The sequence below is a fragment of the Cynocephalus volans genome, chromosome 4, assembly GCF_027409185.1.
Source record: "Cynocephalus volans isolate mCynVol1 chromosome 4, mCynVol1.pri, whole genome shotgun sequence".
Classification (NCBI taxonomy): domain Eukaryota; kingdom Metazoa; phylum Chordata; class Mammalia; order Dermoptera; family Cynocephalidae; genus Cynocephalus; species Cynocephalus volans.
In genome coordinates this window covers 134,341,344-134,364,113 of record NC_084463.1, presented here as the reverse complement: position 1 = coordinate 134,364,113, position 22,770 = coordinate 134,341,344, and the positions used below count along the sequence as shown (strand labels likewise).

The window sequence follows — 22,770 nt, the reverse complement described above, 5'->3', positions numbered from 1 at the left end:
AGAATGTTTCGTGATTGCAGGAAGGAATGCTGTGATTGCCAATCTAAACACAGAGGCCTCAGTGATTTTCAAAAGCACTGTAGGCTGGGCTGAGCAGGCAGTGAGAAACCCACTCTCAATTTTCTGTAGTGTTCCTCTACATGGACGGACTCTAAAATACTTAGCCAGTCCCTTGTTAATGAATATTTAGCTCATCAGCACAGTTTTGCCTTTAAAAACAATGCTACATGAACATTCTTATGCAAAAGACTTTGCACATGTGGAATATTTTTGTTAGAGAGATTTCTAGAAATGGGATTGGATACCACCAAATTTCCCTTCAAAAAATCTGTTTGATACTTCACCAATCGATTTATAATAATAATAATGCTAATACTGACAATAACTATTTCTTGAAGGCTAACTGTGTGCCAGGCACTGTATTAAGTACTTTTCATGCATTATCATATTTGATTCTTTCATCAACCAAATGTGGCAAATTCTATTATTATCCCCATTCTAGAGATGAGGAAATCAAGACATAGGGCACATAAGTTACTTGTTTACAGTGTCTTAGTAGATGCCAGACCCAGGCATTCTGATCTGGAGTCCATACTCCCATTATTTCACTCACAGAGAGCCCGCCTCTATTTCAGAAGAGAGAGCTTGGGTAAAAGAGCCACTGGGCCTGGTGAAGTCGGCCACTTCACTGGGGAAAGGAAGTCAACTGGAAGCTTATTGTTGGAAATGTCCCTGTCTTGAGTTTTCACTAACAAATCTTTGAGTTTGGTGTTGATACAAAGACCCAAGTTCGAGGTCACAAAAGGATTTCACTCCAACTCTACCTGTGCAACCTCTTTTAAATGCATAATTCAATCAACCTAGCAGTTCTATTTAACCTCTGCCAAACAACTGGTTGAAGTGACTTTTTTTCCAATTAAATTAACCGATTGTCTTGGTGTCCTGTCATATTAGGCTAAGAGCATCATGAAGTGGGATGGTGGGTTAATCTAATTCAAGGCCATACGTGGTGCTGTGTATTCCTAAAAACAGTCACTTGATAGATGTGAAACATCATGATGAGAACTGGGGACCACTCAGGCAACAGCTTTGCCCAGGCATGTTTGTTGTCCATGAGTGACTTTGGATGATGTTCCTTTGTCCCTGGGAGAGAAAGGGTAGGAGGATGCTGAGGAAAGGGCTGAGAAGGAGGAGGAGGGAAGACAGCTGTCCCAGCAAGTGGGGATATTTTATTCCTTACCATCACTAAATGCCCTGGTTACATTCCAGTAGGTCTAATAATCTCCTAAGAAAATACCACCCTTGTGTCTCTTCTTACTTGGAAGGGCATGAACTCTGTACGAGACAGCCTGTGACAACATGGGGAGTGTTGTGATCTGGGTGTCAGGCACACTTTCTATATGAGGAACCAGGTTCTCACTAAATCACTAGCCTAATGACATACACATACAACACATGACCTGTCTGTTGGGAGAGATGGGGAGGGACGGTGCAAAAACTTCACTAAAATTGTAGTGAGGTGGAGAAAATTGTACTTCCACGAACTCCTTTCAGGGAAGTATTGTGTGGGGTTGGAAGAAATACTTTGAAAGCCATTTGGAAGTGGGTGGGGTGAGACCCTAAAAAGAGTAAGCTGGAATAACAACAGATGGTCGCTAACTGGTCTTCTAAAACAGGTCAGAACTTGTGTTCCCATGAGTGTGGTATGCAGGTGGGGCATAGCCTTCAATGCCCTGCCCCACACCTGCCTTCATCTCTCTAAATAAATGTTGACCTAATATTTAAAGAATAGCAGTTTGGAGGGGTGCCACGCCATTATTCATACTGCTGTGCCCACATTTCCCTCTGATGTTCCACACACATACTCTTACTGGCACCTCCCACCTGCATGCAGCTGCCACACTGATGTTCCCACGAGGGTACCTGAAGTTTCGTCTGAGGCCTCAAGGCTAACCTGCCAGGGAAGGCATGTGAGGATGGTCAACTCTGTTGAATTCCAGACCCAAACTTCCATCTGCGATGTCCTTACACCTCAGCTTCCTAGTCACCATTAATCTGGGGTAAACAGGTCTGCCAATGCACAAGGCTCACTGAGCACCTTCACACTGGTGCTTGCCGGATTGGTATGGTAGAGATCTTAATCAAGCCAGACAACATTATGTAACTCTATCAGGAGGGATGGGGATAATAGTAGGGGTGGCAGGAGAGAGAGAACAAATCATAGAGAACCAGAGAGAGAGAGAGAGAACCAGGGACAAAACCACAGATAGAGAATGACAGAGAGAAATAGCTTGTTAGAGCTGCACTCCAAGTCACAGAGGGTGCCACCCTGACAAGGAAGCTTGCCCTTGTGCTGAACACTAATGTCTGTGCAGGCTCTGAGATTAAGAACTGTAGCCTATTGGATGCTTCTCTTTAGAATCAGAGGAGAAAACTTGGGGTGTCTCCTAGAATGTTCGAATTTGGGTTCCTGAGTCACTACACTGACCTCTTCTGGGAGAGAAGTGGCCAAATCTTGATAAGAACTCAAGTTTTCCAACAGTCATGTGACATTAAGAAAATCATTTAATCTCTTTGCACTTCAATTTCTCACCAGTTAAATGAGGTGAGTTGGACTGATCTCTAAACCAGTGTTTCCTAAAATTGCTACATGGAACACCAGAAAAACATCACACTGAAGCTGTACAGTGGACGTGAATACACTAAAAGCTCTGAGAAGTCCAACAAGAAAGAGACCTGCTTACCTTCATTTAGTCCACTGTTATACTTCCTAATTTTTCTGACTACAGTACATTTTTTCATGCGTGTGTACATCTGGGGAAGTGTTGCTTTCCATAAAGGCTACGTATGAATCCAGTTCTCCTGGCATAGCCCTAGGCACACTCGCACACTTACGTACCTGTGCATATATGCACACCTGCATATTCACCCACGGACACACACACACACACTCATGCCCGTGCAGCACATACACACGCATGTGCACACACACACAGAGGAAAAAGAAGAGTTGGAACTCTTAGAGGAAGCATCTTCATGGTCCTGCTGTCACTTTTTACTTTGCTAAGATCTTACAATGTTAGAGCTGGAAGAGAACAGAGATCCTCTAATCTAGTTGACTCTACCCCTCATTTTAGGAGTATTCAGAGAGAGAACATGACACGTCAAATGCTGCACAGCCTGTTAGTGGCACAGAAGAGATGACAGTTGGGCTTCTCAACTCTCTTCCCTCTTTTTGGGAAGAGAAGTTTCTATCTGCTTTGGACACTCATGCTGGGGTAGATGTAGCTAAAGGTGTCTTCTGGTTTTCTGCCTCAAGATGTATTATCTGGGCAAGATGGCGGTGGCTGCGGCGGTTGGTGCGGAGTAGCTGAGGTGGAAAAGGCGGCCACTGGGCCTCAGGCAGCCGGGAAACTTGTGGACCTTCCTCTTGCCATCTCTTAAGGGAGGACCGCTGCTGGTGGCCGGTCGTGGGGGCCACTTTGCCCCCGGCAGGAGAGGCTGCCTCATTTACAGGCAACAGCTTTGAAGTGTGGAGCAGGAAAAGAACTGCTTCTTAGCTGCAAAACCAAGTCTCGAAACAGGGAACACGGCGCCAGGGCTGCTGTGGATGCAGCCAGGATCCCGGAGGCCGGGGCTGCGCTGAAGGCGGCCAGCTGCCCTATTCAGGATTTGAGGTTTCAGGCCGGCATTAAAGAAGATTCCTGGGAGCGCCCGAGCCGTGCCACGACTGAACAGCCCGAGGCGGCAGCGGCCGAGAATGGGGAAGGCGGCAAACCAGAGACAGAGAGTGAACACCCGACCTGGCACAACCCTGTGAGTGACCCCTGGCCCAGCTCTGTTGGGGGGGGGGGGATTACGCCCACCCGGCTCCCGCCTGCACCACCAGGCCACTCACCGCCCCGGGGCTGCCTCTATTTTCCCAGGTGCTGGCAGCTCCGCCCGGCTCGGCCATCACTGAGCCTTCCCACTTGCTTGGCCCGGCGTGGGGCTTTCTGGAGCCTGCGGGCCGGCCTCCCCTCCCACTCCCTCCGCGGTTCCCTGGCGGGGCTGGTGGCGGGGGGAGTCCCCAGCCAGTGTCGGAGGGCAAGGAAGTACGGGCGGGCCGACTGTCACTCCACCACACCCTGGACTCCGCCCCCGGTAAACTTCCTGTTACTGGGAGGCAGATACCATCTCTGCAGCCACCAGTTCGGAAAAAAGCCTAACCAATTTCTGGTTGGGAATAGTGGGGTAGGAGAGTTCCCAGGTCCACTTGAACCTGCCAGAGAGCTGGCTGCAGGTGGGCGCTAGATTCGGTCTATGCCGGGGGGATACAAAGGTGAACAAGCCCTGAGAAAGATCTACACAGTGCTACAAAGGCACCCAGAGAGACCGGTCGTCTGTGCCTAGCAGAAACCTGGTAGACTTCCTGGGCGAGGCGGTGCCGAGCAGGGTCTTGAAGGCCCAGCTGATAGAAGAGGGGCGCAGAAGACACGCCCCAGCCCAGCACAGTGTGCACAGAGTGGGGAGACTTGCGACCTGGGAGGCGGAGACTCGACAGAAACCACACACCCGGTGGGGTCGCCACTGCACGATCCAACAGCCTGGGCCAGACCACAGGGAACCGGGAGAAGTCCTGCAGAGGAAGTGAAAGCTCAACAGAGATCACATACCCTGTGGTACGTGATCCACCAGCCCAGCAGAGTCCAAGCTGACCAGAAAGGTGGCTCCCCGGAGAAGCCCAAGACCCGAGGCAACCACACACATAAGGCACTAGAGGCCAACTGACCAGTCACGGAGGGAGCCATACAAAATTGGCAACCACAGCAACATCCTAGTTAGTCATTAGTCTCAAACCGGTGGTCTGTGAAACCCCCTGCCACAATGAATAAACACCAAAAAAAAGATACCAGAAATACAAAAAATCAAGAAAGTACACCACCAAAAGTTAATAAATTTCAAACTCTAGATCCTATAGAACAAGAAGCCACTGAAATAACTGACAAGGAATTTCGAGTGATAATTCTAAGGAAACTGAATGAGATACAAGAAAACTCAGCTAGACATCATGATGAAATGAGGAAAAGCATACAGGATCTGAAAGAGGAAATGTACAAGGAAATCAATGTCCTGAAAAAAAATGTAGCAGAACTTGCTGAACTGAAGAAGTTATTCAGCGAAATAAAAAACACAACGGAGAGTTTAACCAGCAGGCTTGTCGAAGTTGAAGAGAGAACCTCTGAACTTGAAGATGGGCTGTTTGAAATAACACAAACAGACAAAAAGAAAGAAAAAAGAATCAAGGACATTGAAGAAAATCTGAGAGAGATATCAGACAACCTCAAGCGCTCAAATATCCGAGTCATGGGTATTCCAGAAGGGGAGGAAAATGGAGATTGCATTGAAAACATATTCAACAAAATAGTGGCAGAAAACTTCCCAGGTATAGGAAAAATCACAGATCTTCAGATCCAGGAAGCTCAACAATCTCCAAACGTATTCAACCCAAAAAGGCCTTCTCCAAGACATGTCATAGTCAAACTGGCAAAACTCAGAGACAAAGAGAGAATCTTAAAAGCTGCAAGAGAGAAGCGTCAAATCACCTATAAGGGAGCCCCAATCAGGCTAACATCAGACTTCTCATCACAAACCCTAAAAGCTAGAAAGGAATGGGATGATATTTTCAAAATACTAAAAGACAAAGATTGCCAGCCAAGAATACTCTACCCTGCAAGGCTATCCTTCCGAAATGAAGGGCAAATAGTATATTTCTCAGACAAACAAAAACTGTGGGAGTTCACCACCACACGACCACCCTTACAAGAAATTCTCAAGGGAGTACTGGGTTTGGTTCCTGAAAAATAACTACCACTGCCATAAAAACCCAAGAAAAATCAATACCCACTAGTATAATAAAAATGACATCCATGAAGAGAAAACAAACAAACAAAAACACTATCTACAACCTAAGGAACCAACAAACACAGAAACCAAACAGTAAATCAGAAAGCAAGGAACAAAAGACACCTAAGACAACCAAACGACCAATAAAATGCTAGGAATAAATCAACACCTTTCAATAACAACTCTTAATGTAAAAGGCTTAAACTCCCCAATCAAAAGACACAGACTGGCTGACTGGATCAAAAAGGAGGACCCAACTATATGCTGCCTACAAGAGACCACCTCACCCATAAAGATTCACACAGACTAAGAGTGAAAGGATGGAAAAAGATTTACCATGCAAACAGAAAAGAAAAACGAGCTGGAGTAGCTATTCTTATATCTGACAAAATAGACTTTAAACTAAAAACCATAAAAAGAGACAATGAGGGACACTATGTAATGATAAAAGGACTGATCCATCAAGAAGACATAATAATCATAAATATGTACGCACCCAATGTTGGAGCAGCCAGATTTATAAAACAAACTCTATTAGACCTAAAGAAGGAAATAGACACTAATACCATAATAGCAGGGGACCTGAACACTCCACTGTCATTATTAGACAGATCATCTAGGCAAAGAATCAGTAGAGAAACACAAGATCTAAACAAGACTCTAGACCAATTGGAATTGGCAGATATCTACAGAACATTCCACCCAACAACCTCAGAATATTAATTCTTCTCAGCAGCACATGGATCATTCTCCAGGATAGATCACATATTAGGTCACAAATCAAGTCTCAATAAATTCAAAAAAATTGGAATTATGCCTTGTATTTTCTCAGACCACAATGGATTAAAACAAGAAATTAATAACAAATGAAACTCTGGAAACTATACAAACACATGAAAATTAAACGGCATTCTACTTAATGACATATGGGTCCAAGAAGAAATCAAGCAGGAAATCAAAAAGTTTATTGAAACTAATGAAAACAATGATACATCATACCAAAACCTGTGGGATACTGCAAAAGCAGTATTAAGGGGAAAATTCATCGCACTAAACGCTCACTTCAGAAGAATGGAAAGATGGCAAGTGAACAACCTAACACTTCACCTTAAAGAACTAGAAAAACAAGAACAATCCAAACCTAAAGTTAGCAGACGGAAAGAAATCATTAAGATCAGAGCAGAACTAAATGAAATTGAAAACCAAAAAACAATTCAAAAGATCAACGAATCAAAAAGTTGGTTTTTTGAAAAGATAAATAAAATTGACAAACCATTAGCATGGCTAACAAAAAAAAGAAGAGAGAAGACTCAAATAACCAAAATTAGAAATGAAAAAGGCGATATTACAACTGATTCATCTGAAATACAAGGAATCATTCGAGACTACTATAACCAACTATACGCCAACAAATTTGAAAATCTGGAGGAAATGGATAAATTTCTGGACACACACAAGCTCCCAAAACTGGACCGTGAAGACGTAGAAAATTTGAACAGACCAATAACAATAAAGGAGATTGAAGCTGTTATCAGAAGGCTCCCAACAAAGAAAAGCCCAGGACCAGATGGATTCACAGCAGAATTTTACCAAACATTCAAAGAGGAATTGACACCAATTCTTTACAAGCTATTCCAAAAGATTGAAACCGACGCAAATCTCCCAAACTCATTCTATGAAGCAAACATCATCCTGATACCAAAACCAGGTAAAGATATAACCAAAAAAGAAAACTACAGGCCGATATCCTTGATGAATATAGATGCAAAAATCCTCACTAAAATACTAGCAAACAGAATACAGCAACACATACGTAAAATTATTCACCACGATCAAGTGGGATGCATTCCAGGGATGCAAGGTTGGTTCAACATACGCAAATCAATAAATGTGATACACTATATAAGTAAAATCAAACACAAGGACCATATGTTCATCTCTATAGATGATGAAAAAGCATTTGATAAAATTCAACACTCATTCATGACAAAGACCCTCTATAAGTTAGGTATAGACGGAAAGTATCTCAACATAATTAAAGCCATATATGATAAACCCACTGCCAATATCATCCTGAATGGGGAAAAGCTGAAAGCTCTTCCTTTAAGAACAGGAACTAGACAAGGATGCCCACTCTCACCACTCCTATTCAACATAGTGTTGGAAGTACTAGCCAGAGCAATCAGAGAAGAGAAGGAAATAAAGGGCATCCAGATTGGAAAAGATGAAGTCAAACTGTCCCTGTTTGCAGATGACATGATCCTATATATCAAACAGCCTAAAACCTCTACAAAAAAACTCTTGGAATTGATAAATGATTTCAGCACAGTAGCAGGATACAAAATCAACACACAAAAATCAGTAGCATTTCTTTTCTCCAATAGTGAACATGCAGAACGAGAAATCAAGAAAGCCTGCCCATTTACAATAGCCACCAAAAAATTAAAATACTTAGGAATTGAGTTAACCAAGGAGGTGAAAAATCTCTATAATGAGAACTACAAACCACTGCTGAGAGAAATTAGAGAGGATACAAGAAGATGGAAAGATATTCCATGCTCTTGGATTGGAAGAATCAACATAGTGAAAATGTCCATACTACCCAAAGTGATATACAAATTCAATGCAATCCCCATCAAAATTCCAAAGACATTTTTCTCAGAAATGGAAAGAACTATCCAGACATTTATATGGAACAATAAAAGACCACACATAGCGAAAGCAATGCTGAGCAAAAAAAATAAAGCTGGAGGCATAACACGAGCTGACTTTTAGCTATACTACAAAGCTATAATAACCAAAACAGTATGGTACTGGCATAAAAACAGACACACTGACCAATGGAATAGAATAGAGAATCCAGAAATCAACCCACACACTTACTGCCATCTGATCTTTGACAAAGGCACCAAGCCTATTCATTGGCGAAGGGACTGCCTCTTCAGCAAATGGTGCTGGGATAACTGGATATCCATATGCAGGAGAATGAAACTAGATCCATACCTCTCACCGTATACTAAAATCAACTCAAAATGGATTAAGGATTTAAATATACACCCTGAAACAATAAAACTTCTTAAAGAAAACATAGGAGAAACACTTCAGGAAATAGGACTGGACACAGACTTCATGAATACGACCCCAAAAGCACGGGCAACCAAAGGAAAAATAAACAAATGGGATTATATCAAACTAAAAAGCTTCTGCACAGCAAAAGAAACAATTAACAGAGTTAAAAGACAACCAACAGAGTGGGAGAAAATATTTGCAAAATATACATCTGACAAAGGATTAATATCCAGAATATATAAGGAACTCAAACAACTTTACAAGAAGAAAACAAGCAACCCAATTAAAAAATGGGCAAAAGAGCTAAGTAGGCATTTCTCTAAGGAAGATATAGAAATGGCCAACAGACATATGAAAAAATGCTCCACATCACTCAGTATCCGGGAAATGCAAATCAAAACCACATTGAGATACCATCTAACCCCAGTTAGGATGGCTAAAATCCAAGACTCTGAACAATAAATGCTGGCGAGGTTGCAGAGAAAAAGGAACTCTCATACATTGTTGGTGGGACTGCAAAATGGTGCAGCCTCTATGGAAAATGGTATGGAGGTTCCTCAAACAATTGCAGATAGATCTACCATACGACCCAGCTATCCCACTGTTGGGAATATACCCAGAGGAATGGAAACCATCAAGTCGAAGGTATACCTGTTCCCCAATGTTCATCGCAGCACTCTTTACAATAGCCAAGAGTTGGAACCAGCCCAAATGTCCATCATCAGATGAGTAGATACGGAAAATGTGGTACATCTACACAATGGAATACTACTCAGCTATAAAAACGAATGAAATACTGCCATTTGCAACAACATGGATGGACCTTGAGAGAATTATATTAAGTGAAACAAGTCAGGCACAGAAAGAGAAATACCACATGTTCTCACTTATTGGTGGGAGCTAAAAATTAATATATAAATTCACACACACACACACACACACACACATAAAAAAAAAAACTGGGGGGGGGGAAGAAGATATAACAACCACAACTACTTGAAGTTGATACGACAAGCAAACAGAAAGGACATTGTTGGGGGGGAGGGGGGGAGGGAGAAGGGAGGGAGGTTTTGGTGATGGGGAGCAATAATCAGCCACAATGTACATCGACAAAATAAAACTTAAAAAAAAAAAAAAAAACAAGATGTATTATCTGGAATGACTTTGGATATGAACCCTATCAAGATGTCATCAGTAAGTCCACAAGTATTTTTTGAACACCTACTCTGTGTCAGGCAGTTTTGTTAGCATTGGTAATACTGCAGCAAACAATATTCGTACAACCTCCACCGAGTTACAGACATTAACCATATGAACAAATAAATACATAACAATAATTTGAGGTAACTGTAATTGATATGAAAAAGCTTAACAAGGTGCTGGGGTAGAGAGGGCTGTGCACCAGCCTTGGGGAGGACCTAGAGGCTGGGCAGAGCAGTTTGGTGAGGGGCAGTCTAGGGACAAGGTCCAGCTACACGTCCCCAGCAGTACTCCATTTAACGAGTGACTCTCAGCACAGTCAATAGTAACCACAAGCCACCATTTTAAGTTCTCTTACTATGTGTCAGGCACTGTACTAAGCCATGTAGATTACCTGCTCATTTAATTCCTCAGAGTTAGTGAAGGATAAGGCAGTCCTAGAAGCAAGTATGTCTGCTTCTAAAACTCATTCTATTTCCAAAGACAGAAGACAAGCACATTGCTTTCTCCTGGAGAAGCAACACTAGGGTTAAGTGATTCATAATGTTAACAGTTTCCCCCAGCAATTCAGCCTTTTACTTTTCACTTCATTCGTTTTAGATCTACCCTCTAGAGACCCCCCCCTTCCCGAATCACACACAAAATCAATTACATTGTACTATCTGACGCCAGTTGTGTTTATACCAAAGGGAGGAAGGTATGTTTTTATGAGTGGAAATTTTGTTTTTCCATTCTGTTTTCTCTCGGGGGGATGTGAATACTTTTTCCGAAGTTAGACATTGTGTGTGGTTTTGGAGCTGAGTTGGTGAGAGGATAGGTACACACCACACCTTATTTATTTTCTCTTCTGAGGAAGGGTCTCGGCTGTTTTTTCTCCTAAATTGAATTCTCTTACTCTTCAAGAATGACCCAAGCTGAGAAATTTCCCAAACATCTGAAATCTGAAAACCAGTGCCTAGAATCCACAAGGCTCATGGTTTCCAGATGGAGAGACCGGAAGGAGGCGGAGGAATGGAGGAAGGAGGGAGGGAGGTTAAAAGGCAGGGGGAAGCCTGAACTTTGAATCACTTCTGATTGCCTTGTGAACTAGGCCAAGTCTCTTATTTGCTCTGTAAGTCTGCCATTTGACAATGTGCCAGGTCTGAAGATAGGCAGCAATTGTGCAAGTCCTCATGAGACTGTTCCAGTGATTACTAGGAAGTAAGTCATTGTGATGTTGTCATTTCTGAGGACAGTGACTGACCTCAGTAGCACAACATAAAAAAAAGCCCATGGCTTGGCTGTCAAAAGGGGCATAAACACTCCAGATGGATTTTCTTACCATATCAGAAATTGCAAAAGATAGATACTTCTAGAAATCTTGGCTTCTTTATACCACTTAACCATATGCAATGGCAGACCCCCAGGTGACCTAATTCTTCTTCTGCATGTCTTATCCTCATGCCAGCGGTGGGGGAGAGAGCTTCACAGGCAACCTTGTTTTGAGTAAATAACAGGCGAGTACAGACTGGCCACAAGCGAGCTTGGTATGATCTCAGAAGGAATGCCTTTGTTTGATCACACAGGCTAGAACCTTCTAGGGAAATTATAAGTTTGTGGAAAATAGACAAGAACTCACCTGACAGCAAAGGGACACTGGTTTAAGTGTTGAGAAAATACCCATTTTTATTGTTATTAGTGGTTTCCTTATCATCATCCCCACCCAAAATCACCTCACTGACATCCCCCACCACCACTGCCACCACCAAGTCAAAGAAAAATCTTGTTCCTCCACATGGTTCTTCCCACTTGAAGCAGACTGAATTTGATACTAGAATACAGTGATCCTAATGGGTCCAAAAGGTCTTACGATGTGGGGAGAGAAACCAAACACAAAAAAGTAATTTACAATTAACACCTCTACTCTCCAGATCTCCCAATAAGAATGGTAAGGCAGCAAAGGGCCATCCTCAAGCCAGAGAACCATACCTGGACTCAGTGTTTTCATGAGCCATGCAAAGCAGTTAACCTCTTCTTAACCTGATCTGGACTTGGACACAAATGTTTAACAACGCTCTGGCTCGGGGAAGCAAGCAAGCAGAGGTGAACATATCCTGTAAGGGCATGGCTTTGGCATCCCACTCATCTCATCCTGAGGTACGTACGAAGGGACATTGCCTGCCTCCTCAAGCTGAGCGGTGCCCAGAATTTATGAACTTCTTTGGAGTATTATGTGAATCTGGGGCCTGAGCCAGGCATTATCATCAGGAAAAGGTGGACAATTTCCCTACCCTTCACCCTCCTTTTTCTATTGCTGATTGTACTGTTCAGAAGTGAATTATGATTTAATTTCTTTTGCTGTTAAGGGTATTACAAAATATTGGTTGCAATGAAGTCATAAAAAATATTTAAGTAACAAAAAAGAAAGGAAGATGTACAGATAGATAGATAATGTTATAGCAAATGACAAAACTCATCATTATCACCAGCAAAACAGAGATGGGCATGGAAAGATCCTTGCCTGTATACCAAAGGGAATGCAGCTGATTTACTTAGATCATTTATATATGTAATCGACGTGGCATGTGCTTCTACAATCACGCAGTGTTGAAAGTAGTGCATCGTGGAAGAAAAGATAGTTCCTGTCACATGCTTCTGGAATTTTTATCTTAGGGTCATCAGATCAGGGCCAGGTTACCACAAAGTGCTCAATATATGCATTACATCACTATCAGAAGCAAGCAACTCTTTGGTGGATGGCTCCAACATGGATTAAGGTCAAAAGTGGCACTGGAGACCAAATTCCCTAGTGAGGAATTGCCCCACACTCCATGTGTCCTTCGCTTCTGCATTCTTTCTTCTAGCAACGACAACTAACCACCAGCTTTCCAGGTTGGTATTATGTCTACAAAAGGTTTACTCTTCTTGCAACAGAGTTGGAGAAATACATGTGAGAAAAGGTTATAACAGGCTAAATTGTGTTACATCCAACTTGTGGTGAGGGTCCAGTTTCTTTTTATTATACTCCGATTTTGTTGTAATGACTATTGCCTAAAATAAATGGGCAATTGACAGGGGCTTAGAGATAACAGGGATGCTTAAGTGATTTTTATAGTAGCGGTATTTGTTGTAACAGAATTTGACCTGTATTCTGGCTACTAGTTTTATTCATCACATTGGAAACTTGGCACTTCCACTGTTCATGCCATTATATGCAAAGCACTGTAGCATGAAAGTCACTTACAAAGCTGTAAAAAGAATCTCTGTAAACTCGAGAAGTTCATAGAACAATAAAACCTCAGCTAAGGTCTTATATATTGTTTTATTTAGCTGAATGTCCTGGATAGTCAAAGGTTTATTCCTTTTAATCCCTAAGTGGATTTTTGTTTTGTTTTACCATTCTTGATATAAATATTTCCAAGATGTTTGATATAAAAATTCTTGCTTTCTTCTGAGCATAATTTAGTTTCTTTTCATGTAATGCTCAGGGTCATCATTTTGAATATAATTATATTGTCCTATGACACAGTGAGGCACTTAGGGATTGAGGTGTGTATAGAGCTGTTTTTGGCACTAAATACCTCTCTTAAAACAGGTCATTTGCAGATCTTCAGTCTACTTAAAATTCTTCTCTTCTCTATTACTGTCACTTATTTTTCCTCCTCGACCTGTTTTTTCAAAAAGTCTGTTTCTCTCCCTTAAATTTAACCATTGTAGGAGTCGAAACCAGACAATCAAACATTTAGGTTGTGTGTGAAGTAAGGATAAATAGGTTCTGAGTAGGTGCTCGATGGGTTGACGTGTGACCTTTCTCTTACATTTTTGCTTCATAGTATTTATTTCAGCTGGTCAGAAGCCCTGGTTGTTTACTTTCTAGTTCTCACTTTTGAATGGGATGAGCACAGGTTCCAGACTTTTCCAATTCTGTTTCAATTATTCATTGTCGAACCACTAGTTCAGATTCTGTATTCAGGAAATATGGACAGGTGAAGCTGTGGGATGGCTGAGCCCTAGGTAAATGAGTTGCTACTGAATCCTAAAATGGTGTGAAGGTTGTGGGTCATTTTTATAAAGCAAATTGTAAGCTGTGGCCATGATGGCTAAACTCAGTAAATGAACTTTAAAACAAACTCCTTTTGCCATCCCTTTCCAAGAATGCGAAGCTGGCCTAAAGTCAAGCTGTCGGAGACATCTTTGAGATGTTTAATTAAATTATAGACTCAGTGTGAGTTGTCTGGCTTATGGGATTCTAAGACCATAGCAAAAGAAGTCATTGCTTTGTCTCTCCTGGTGATTTCATTATTTATGGCCTTGGAGTAAAGATAAAGCAAGGCTAACAGTCCTCTCCTTTCAAAAGTGCAATTTCAGGCCAGAAGAGGATTCTGCTATTCTTAGCTCTTCTTCCCTCACAGTACACTGTGTTTCCAGGCTGTTCAAAGCAAGGCCTAACGAAGGGCAAATTCCTTTGCCCCAAGGCCATACTGCATGTGTGTGTGTGGTGGGGAACCAGGAGGGCCAAGTGATTTTATTTATCAGTACAAGGTTGAATCAGTGCAGCTAGGAGGGGGAGATTAAGAGCTAGGGTTGTGAAGTCTGATAAACCTGACTTTAAACCCTGGCTTCCTACTTATTAGGGTGTAGCCTTGGTCATAGTACTTAATTCTCTAAATCTGATTCCTGAGCAACAAAACGAGGGATGATAGTTTTAGTGCTGTGAGAATTAAATAAGATGTGAAAACCAACTAGGATAGTGCCTAGCCCAGAGAAAGAGCTCACTAAATGGTAGTTATTATTGTTAACAATGAGTGATTTAAACTGGGAGATTGCAATATTTAACAGGTACAGACACACAGTGCAGCCAGTTACTGACTTCAAGCAGTCTTTTGTTTTTGTTTCTGTGACATCTTCTTCTCTTATTAAGACTCGTAGCCTGAATGTCTGTTGGGTGTACCTAACTCTGGTGCCTTGTTAAGGCCAGGAGATATTCCAGACAAACTGCAATTTCACCCTTTTATGAGTATAAAGGAAATGGGGTCATGTATAAGACGGACCAAGCAAAGATCAATAAAACAAAATAAGAGTTGTAGATTGCAGAGGGAAAGATAATAAAATGAGAAAGGGCTGGGGCAATGGGATGTGGTGTTGAGATACAGGCACCAGGAAGTAGGAAGAAAACCTCCAAACACATTGTGGTTTAATTAAAACACTGAAACCTCCCAAGTGCTACAGTGGTTGGCGATGCCATTCTACCAGGCAGAAGGAGTGTCCTCAGAACTGAAGAGGAGGAAGTAGTGCCTAATGACTGCTACACGAGACAGAGAGTCTGCTGTCCTGAGCTTTACCCATCCTGGCTTATTGGGTGACATTGCGTGACTTATCTCCCTATCTTGGACAATTTCCCCAAAGTTCTCACAATCCCCAGTTAACTATAAGGGTCCAATGAAGATAAACTTGTTAAAAGGAAATTTTGAGCAGAGTACATAAACTGCAGCCCCTCTAGACACACCTGCTGGTGGGTTTTAGGATTTCTAAACATTGAACTTTAATACCTTCAGGCATGGTTTGCATTTTCTAACTCCCATAGGATCTACCATATTGGGTCATCACATTTGGCTTCTGAGGGCCTCTGAGTATGACTCCTGGTTTCGATGCAACCTCTGGTCCAAATATTATAAATCAGAGTGGAATTGCTTCATTTACATCTTCTATTTCTTTATCAATTATATGCAAATATGTATTTCTAAAGTTCCCCAAAGATGATTTTGCTGGCCTAACTGTAATTTGCTCTATAAAGATGACTTTTTTTTTTCTAGAAAATATGGGGAAAATGTTTGACCTTCCTCCTAGTTAATCCAAATTGTAAAGCTTAAATGTTATTTGAAAACATCCTTCTGGACAAGGTATTCTTTAGGTTATAATCTACTTTGCTCATAAAATTTAACCTAGGCATGGATCGTTTCACTTTGAGGAGAAAACATATCTCTAAATAATAATGATCTTAAGTCTGACCTTTTGCCACCTCCCAGAGATCTCCCAAAGCACTCTGGAGAAGTCAGAAGTAAATTAGACTCCCATATCTAATAACCAAAACACCATCATCTCCAGCATTACCACAGTTAAGTAGGCAGAACGTCATGAATATTTACACCTAGCAGGGTCCTTTGCGCACAACTTTGAGAGACAAATGGTATTTCCAGTAATAGTTTATTGATTTCCAAATGCACAGGAGCACCGAGTCCGAACATCCTGGGATAGCAATAAATCTCTTACAAAATAATTTACAGTATGAAAATGATATACTGAAACATTAACTCAAATGTGTAATTCCCTTGAAAGACTGAGTGTTCCCTTGTTTAATGTGAAGGTGGAAGGGGAAAATGACTAAGGAGGGAATGTGACTGTGCACAGGAAAACAGGCAGAGGACAATGGATTCATTGGTTCTCCCCAGTCATGCAATGTGGCCTGTCACTGTAGAAAGACTGGTCAGGTTTAACTCCCATCAGGTATAAATCTGCTGTCCCCTCAAGGTCATATCAAGCCTAGCATGGGCTCTGTGGCTTTTTTTTGCATCAGTGTACCCACAAGTGTCTTCATTTATTTTCATTTTCCTACTCTGGCCCTTGTTCTGCTGTTTCTGGTGTGTTCTAAATTCCAAATGATACTGTCTTGCCAGGCAGGCCTCCAGAGGTAGGAACTGCCTGGTCTTAGGGCTTTTGGAATAGGCTAGGGTAGGGGGCTACAGAAACACTGCTGGGTAAAGGCGATATTAATGAAATCTGAAGTCTCCCCTATGGGCCTTCTTTTTCTCTTAGGGCTGAGTTGAACTTGATCCATAATGAGATTTTTTTTTTTTTTTTTAAAAACAAAAATTCTGGATGTGCTCAGCACATAGTAAACATGCAACTGATTTTCTTACTGAAAAGCACGTATTCAATAGCCATTATGTGAATGAGTAATTTCAGGAATCAGCAGGAGAATATTTTCTATGTCGGGGAGAGGACTTCCCAGGCCCTGCCACTACTACAAGGTTGTGAATTCTGCAGTTGTGCCCTCAGGCCCAACTGGAGAGGTCAGACTCTCAGGTCACCAAAATGTCTGGGCATCCAAATTACTCACGACATTAGACTTCTTGAGAGAGGGGTGAAGTGCACTTTCCTTCAGGGCTGTCACCTTGGCTTGGTGCTTCAGGAGCTGACAACCTTTGCAGGTGAGTTACTCTTCTTCTAGTTATCTGGTGGTACTTGTAATTAGTGCTGGCAGAAACCTTTGCAGTGGTATGCAAGATAATGAGGGGGCTACTTTGAGTTTCTCTTAGTTCTTAAATAATTTGTGTGTGCATGTGTGTGTACACATGTATGTATGTATATACACATACACACATATAGCATTTATAATTTATATATAGGGACATGCACACCCCCTCTAGGTATCAGCAAGAGAGTCCAGATTCACTGGACTTTGAACTAACATATCCTCACAGAGAAAAAAACTGGTGGCTATATTTATTAAAATATGAAGACTTCTTTTTCTGCAGCAGTGAAGCGGCAGACATTTTCAAATGCAGAACACCCTTAACTTTTACTATTTCTGAAAAGCTCTATACTATTGAAGGCCAAGAAACACCTTATTTATGGAAATGGCACCAAAAAGGAAAGGTTCCCCCGACTCCTGGGAGTGTTCTCAACTTAGCAACGAGTATTCAAAGCATCTGCTAAAGTGGAGGAATAAGACCGCCTTAATGCCATTTCTGAGCCCAAATTATAGCCATGATATGTCATTTTGAAAAAGAATTCATAAAGCGGGATGATCAGACTGTAGTGGCAGACCTGAAGCCTTTTTCTCCCTCTGTATTTTTAGGTGTGCCATGGTTTAGTACAAAGGGCCTTCCCACAGAGTTAGGGACAGCTGGGTTCAAAATCTGGCTCCAATATTTCTGAGCTGTGTAACTTGAGGCAAGTGACTCTTCCACTCCGTATCTGTTTTATCATCTAAGAAATGGGGGTGTAGTACCGGGCCTGGCTCATGGTTAGTCCTCAATACAGCTTATTTACCTTCCTGGGCTGTCAGAGTTGAGACTCCAACCACTTCTTGGGACTGTCCTAGACTTAATGATATCAACTCAAAGGACAAATCCCTCTCGGCATTCAGAAACCTAACATTTGAAAGGTAGCCAAGAATTTCTGTGAATACCCGATTCATTCTGGAAACATTTGTTAACTCCTTCCCTTGGTGATTTTCCTAGAGATTTCAGCAAATCCTGCAGCCTGCAGCCAGTTGGGACACAATCCTGAGCACTCTAACTTTTACTGACCTAGCAGGAGGGAAACCTCACCATGCTGGGGCTTAAGGCCAAGCAGCATGCTCCAGCTCTGCGGAAGCTGGTGCCACTGCAGGAAGCATCCTAATTCTTACATTGATAAATGCTGCCGGAAGGAACTGAGGAGCCTGGACAGAAGCTACTGCACTGTGTTTAATGCTTCCCTGGTTAAAGTTTTATCAGGTGCTGAAGACAGCAGAAGCCCATAAAGCAAATCTGAAACCCTTTCTAAGTAAAAACAAAAGTGCTTTCCTTGAGAATTACAGATATTATAATTTATTGAGATAGGTTGGCACACATTTTTATATTTCCGTTTATATCCACTACATAAATGCTTGAATTTTCCAAATGCTGATTTAAAGTAATAACTTATGATTGGGTATGGAAAGCCAATAATCTGCCCATTGCTAATATAAGAATACTACTTGGAGATGAAGCAATGCTTATTGGGCAAAGACAACACAAACTTCCAAATCCTACAGTCTTTTTATCTTCTGATATCTTAAATTCTTTCAAGAGTGGCCATTGGTTCTTCTTTTGGGGAGTCTTGTTGGATATGGCTGGAGGCTGTAATTAGTGATATGTCAAATTCTCTAGCTTTGCAGACAAATAGGTAAAGCACCAAAATTATCTTAGCCATTTTTTGGCCACTAGTTTGAGAGAAAAACTTTTTTAAAAAAGCTCAAACTCCTCACAGCCCCAATATTCTGACACATTTAGTGAGCTAGGGTAACACTAACCTAGAAGTCTATATGCCTGGTAGTTCCCTGGCCTCAAAGGAATAAATCATTTCATAGCATGCACAGGATTGAACAATGCTATAATTAGGACTCCTAGAGTAAGCAAGTATTGTTTCTGTCTCAAAACCACCCTGCACACATACAAATCAGCTGGCCCTAAAGCTTTATGATAGGTACACAGGTCACTGGCAGGCAGGCAGGCAAGAAGAGAGGGATTTCCTCCAGTGCAGGCTCTTTTCCTTCTGCCTCAGAGGCACTAGAAGTCTAGGCCCTGGGTCAGCAGCACCCCCAAGGTTGCTTGGATATGGTTCCAACTGTATTCCTTAAAACTGAACATCAAAATACCACTAAAGGAAGAGGACAGAGAGCACATAGCCCATTTGCAAATAAGAATTACCTTGAAAAAGTCTTCCATTTTATCTGTGTATGAACATTCCAGTCCATAATATAATTGTTTTATATAAAAATAAAATCATCTCCTGACTCCAAACCATTTGTTAAGTAAAACTGATGTTTTTTCAGGAAGATGCAAGTTTCTGAGCTTGCAATTTTGTATTCCCCTAGCATATCACTGCCTATTTATTTGGGAGTAAAAAGCTTGATGGTAAGGAATTGTGATTTGGAAGTGGGGAAAGTAAAGGATGTCCAACCTCAGGTGTGTCTCTGCTCATGTTATTTAGGAGAGAGCCAGGGTGTGGGAGATGATCTAAAGGACTGTGGGTGGAAACTGCCACAAAAAAAGGGTTCCAGTTGGAGTAAAAAGAGGATATATTTGCTGGGAGGTGGAGCTGAATTCAGTACACTATGATACGGCAAGAATTTTCCCACACTGCATTTAGGCCAAATTAGGCTAATTGGGGATAGGACCAGCAAAAACCTACACTGAAAATGCGTTTGGTAATATACATTCCAGCTTTTCATGTTATGACAAGCCTATAAGACCTGCAGAATTCACCCAAATAATTCAGGTTCTATCAGATCCTTCAGTGACTGTTTCAGAAACTTAGGCAATTTGAATTCAGAAATACTGATTTCAACTTTTAATCAGATTTCTTTGGTCCTCTTTTTTTCTCCCCCGCAAGGTCATTTCCTTTCCACCTCCTTCAATCATTTTTTTTCATTTCCACAGCACTGAATTATGAATCTGAAGTCCTGGATAACCTCTGTACTAAAAATATCTATATCTTTAACTCTTTCTCCTACCCCATTTTCAAGTCATCCATCTTAATTCATGGTACCGCATTTTCACAAATGTAAAACTGGACTTTCAGAGACTGTCTACATGAGTCAATTCAGCCCTATTTTGCCCTCATTTATTTCATGCTTCAATATGAACAAAGTGGGGTTTTTGTAAGCAGGTAGGGAAAAAACTTTGACTTCCCTTCAAGATTATTCCAGATCCTTCCTAATGAAGTGATACTGTTTGGTTATACAATATCACAGCAGCTGGCTTTCCAGAGTAAGTTCGAAGCAGCCATTGAGGGATTACCTGAAGAACCCTTCTTAATTGCTCCTGGTTGATCAAAGGGGCTCTTTTTCCTTGACCTACCACAATGAGAGAACGAGAAGCACATAGTCAGTAAGCATAAAACTGGTCATTCCTTGGAAAGATATGTGCTGCTGTGAATCTGGGGACATATCCGGTGGAAGTACGTTTGTTGCTGGGCAGCTTTCACAGAAATCAGAAGCTGGTACATACACGCTGTCACATACACACACAAGGGGAGGGGATGATTTTCCACTGGGGATGGCAAGTCTTCATGTGTCCTCTTCTTCACTGGCACCACTACAAAGGAAAAGGAGAACCAGGTCAGTTAAGTCGTCATAAGAAGGGAGGCAGCATAGTCTCCTGGTTGATAGCACTGGCTTTGTTGTTAGGATTAACTGCCTGGATTGAAGTCCTAACTACCACAATTGAGCAGTGTGGCCATGGGCAAGTTACTTAGTTTCTCTAAGTTCTGATTTCTTTATCTGGCTACAGGGAGAATGATGATAATAAAACTTAATTTCTTGGGTTATTGGAGGATTATATAAGGATACATGTAAAATACACAGTGCCTGGTATACGGTAAGTGAACAGCTATTTAAAGGAGCAGGTGAGGGTCATAATTTTTTTTAACTTGACAAAATTACTGGTAAAATCAGCAGTTTGATTTCCCCTAAGCCTTCAACCATCTATTGTTAGGAGAGAAAAACAAGGAAAAGCTATCATCTGTGCTCTCAATGGCTCTTCACATTTGGAATAAAAGCCAAGGTTTCAATTCATGCCACAGGGACAGTCACTGGGTTTTAAATGTCACCTCTTCATAGAAGGTACTCTACTTAAGTAGAACTCCCTGGTTATTCTTTATCACATTCTATAATTTTAAGCATTCTTAAGTTGAGATACATAGTTTAAAGAGTTTATGAACCTACCGGAATTGTATACAGAATTTTGTCTGTGTGACTTTGTCTGAGAAAAGCCATAATTTTCATCGTATTCTCAAAAAGGTCAACAACCTCCCCCAAAATTGAGAACAGTCAAGTTATAAATAAGTTCTTTAACAGCTGCCAGGTTCTTTACTATAAGGAGAGTGGCTTGAGAAGGTGAGAAGTCCTGACTGATAAAATCTTTTCTCATTACAAGAAACCTGTTCTTGGGCCTGAAAGATACAGCTTATCTCTCAGTTTAAAACATGAGACCTTGGGATTCTGGCATACCATTTATTGATTCATTCACTTGCTAAATATTTATTGACTGTCTGCTATGTGTGAGCATGATGCTAGGCACAATAATGAATGAGATGGACACAGTAGTTGCCCTCAAAGGCTTTGCAGACTAGTAAGTGAGACAAAAGGGGTGGGGGAGGGAGAGAGAGGGAGAGAAAACTTTTTTTTCCCTCAGAATACCATTTTCAAAGAAAGCATCTTATTTTCATAATTAATAACCTGTTTTTCACAATAATAAAGAAGAAAAAGAATCTTAACAATCTATAGCATAAAGCTTTCTTCACCTTGTGTATGGTCTTTCCTGGAGAGTTACCCAACAATATAATTAGCGTGAAGCATCATGTCCTCTCCTGAAAACTCCTTCTTCACTTTGTATATAAACTAGTCTGTGTTATAAGGCTTTATATTAAACAGTCTATAAAAGTCTTCACTTTCTCCAAGTGAAGTAACATAGCTTTCTAAATCACTTATTCTCCTCTGAAACATCTACCAGTCACACTTAAATTTATAACTGGAGTGGGACTCAGAGGTTACTGAAATTCTTTTTTAGTGTTTTTTTTTTTTTTTTAAATGAACTAAGTGTATTAGGCAGACAGCCTATTCTATAGCAGGTACTTAAAGAGCGAAGCAGCATTATATAATGGCTTTGAAGTCACCAGACTGAACTAGGTTCAAATCCCTGTGAGTTACTAAACCTCTCTGAATCTCAGTTTCCTCATGGCCATATTATCTATCTTACAGGGTTATTATGAAAGCTTTATGTATTTTATGCAACGCAAATGATAAAAAATGTTGGCCCTCTTCTTCAACCCACCTTTTTCTTATCCTGAATCAAAATCTGCTTCCTCCTAACTTTCATTCAATGTTCC

The 22,770-nt window shown here is 41.3% G+C and overlaps 1 protein-coding gene across 1 annotated transcript in view; it reads right to left on the bottom strand.

The window, feature by feature from the left end:
* Positions 1-16,319: 16,319 nt before the first annotated feature.
* The window catches only part of TRIM44 (tripartite motif containing 44), a 164,426-nt gene continuing 157,975 nt past the window's right edge, over positions 16,320-22,770 (bottom strand). The window contains exon 5 of the mRNA XM_063093591.1: positions 16,320-20,978. Within this exon, the coding sequence (XP_062949661.1) occupies positions 20,951-20,978 (28 nt within the window). The 3' untranslated portion in view covers positions 16,320-20,950. The remainder of the gene's footprint in view (positions 20,979-22,770) is intronic.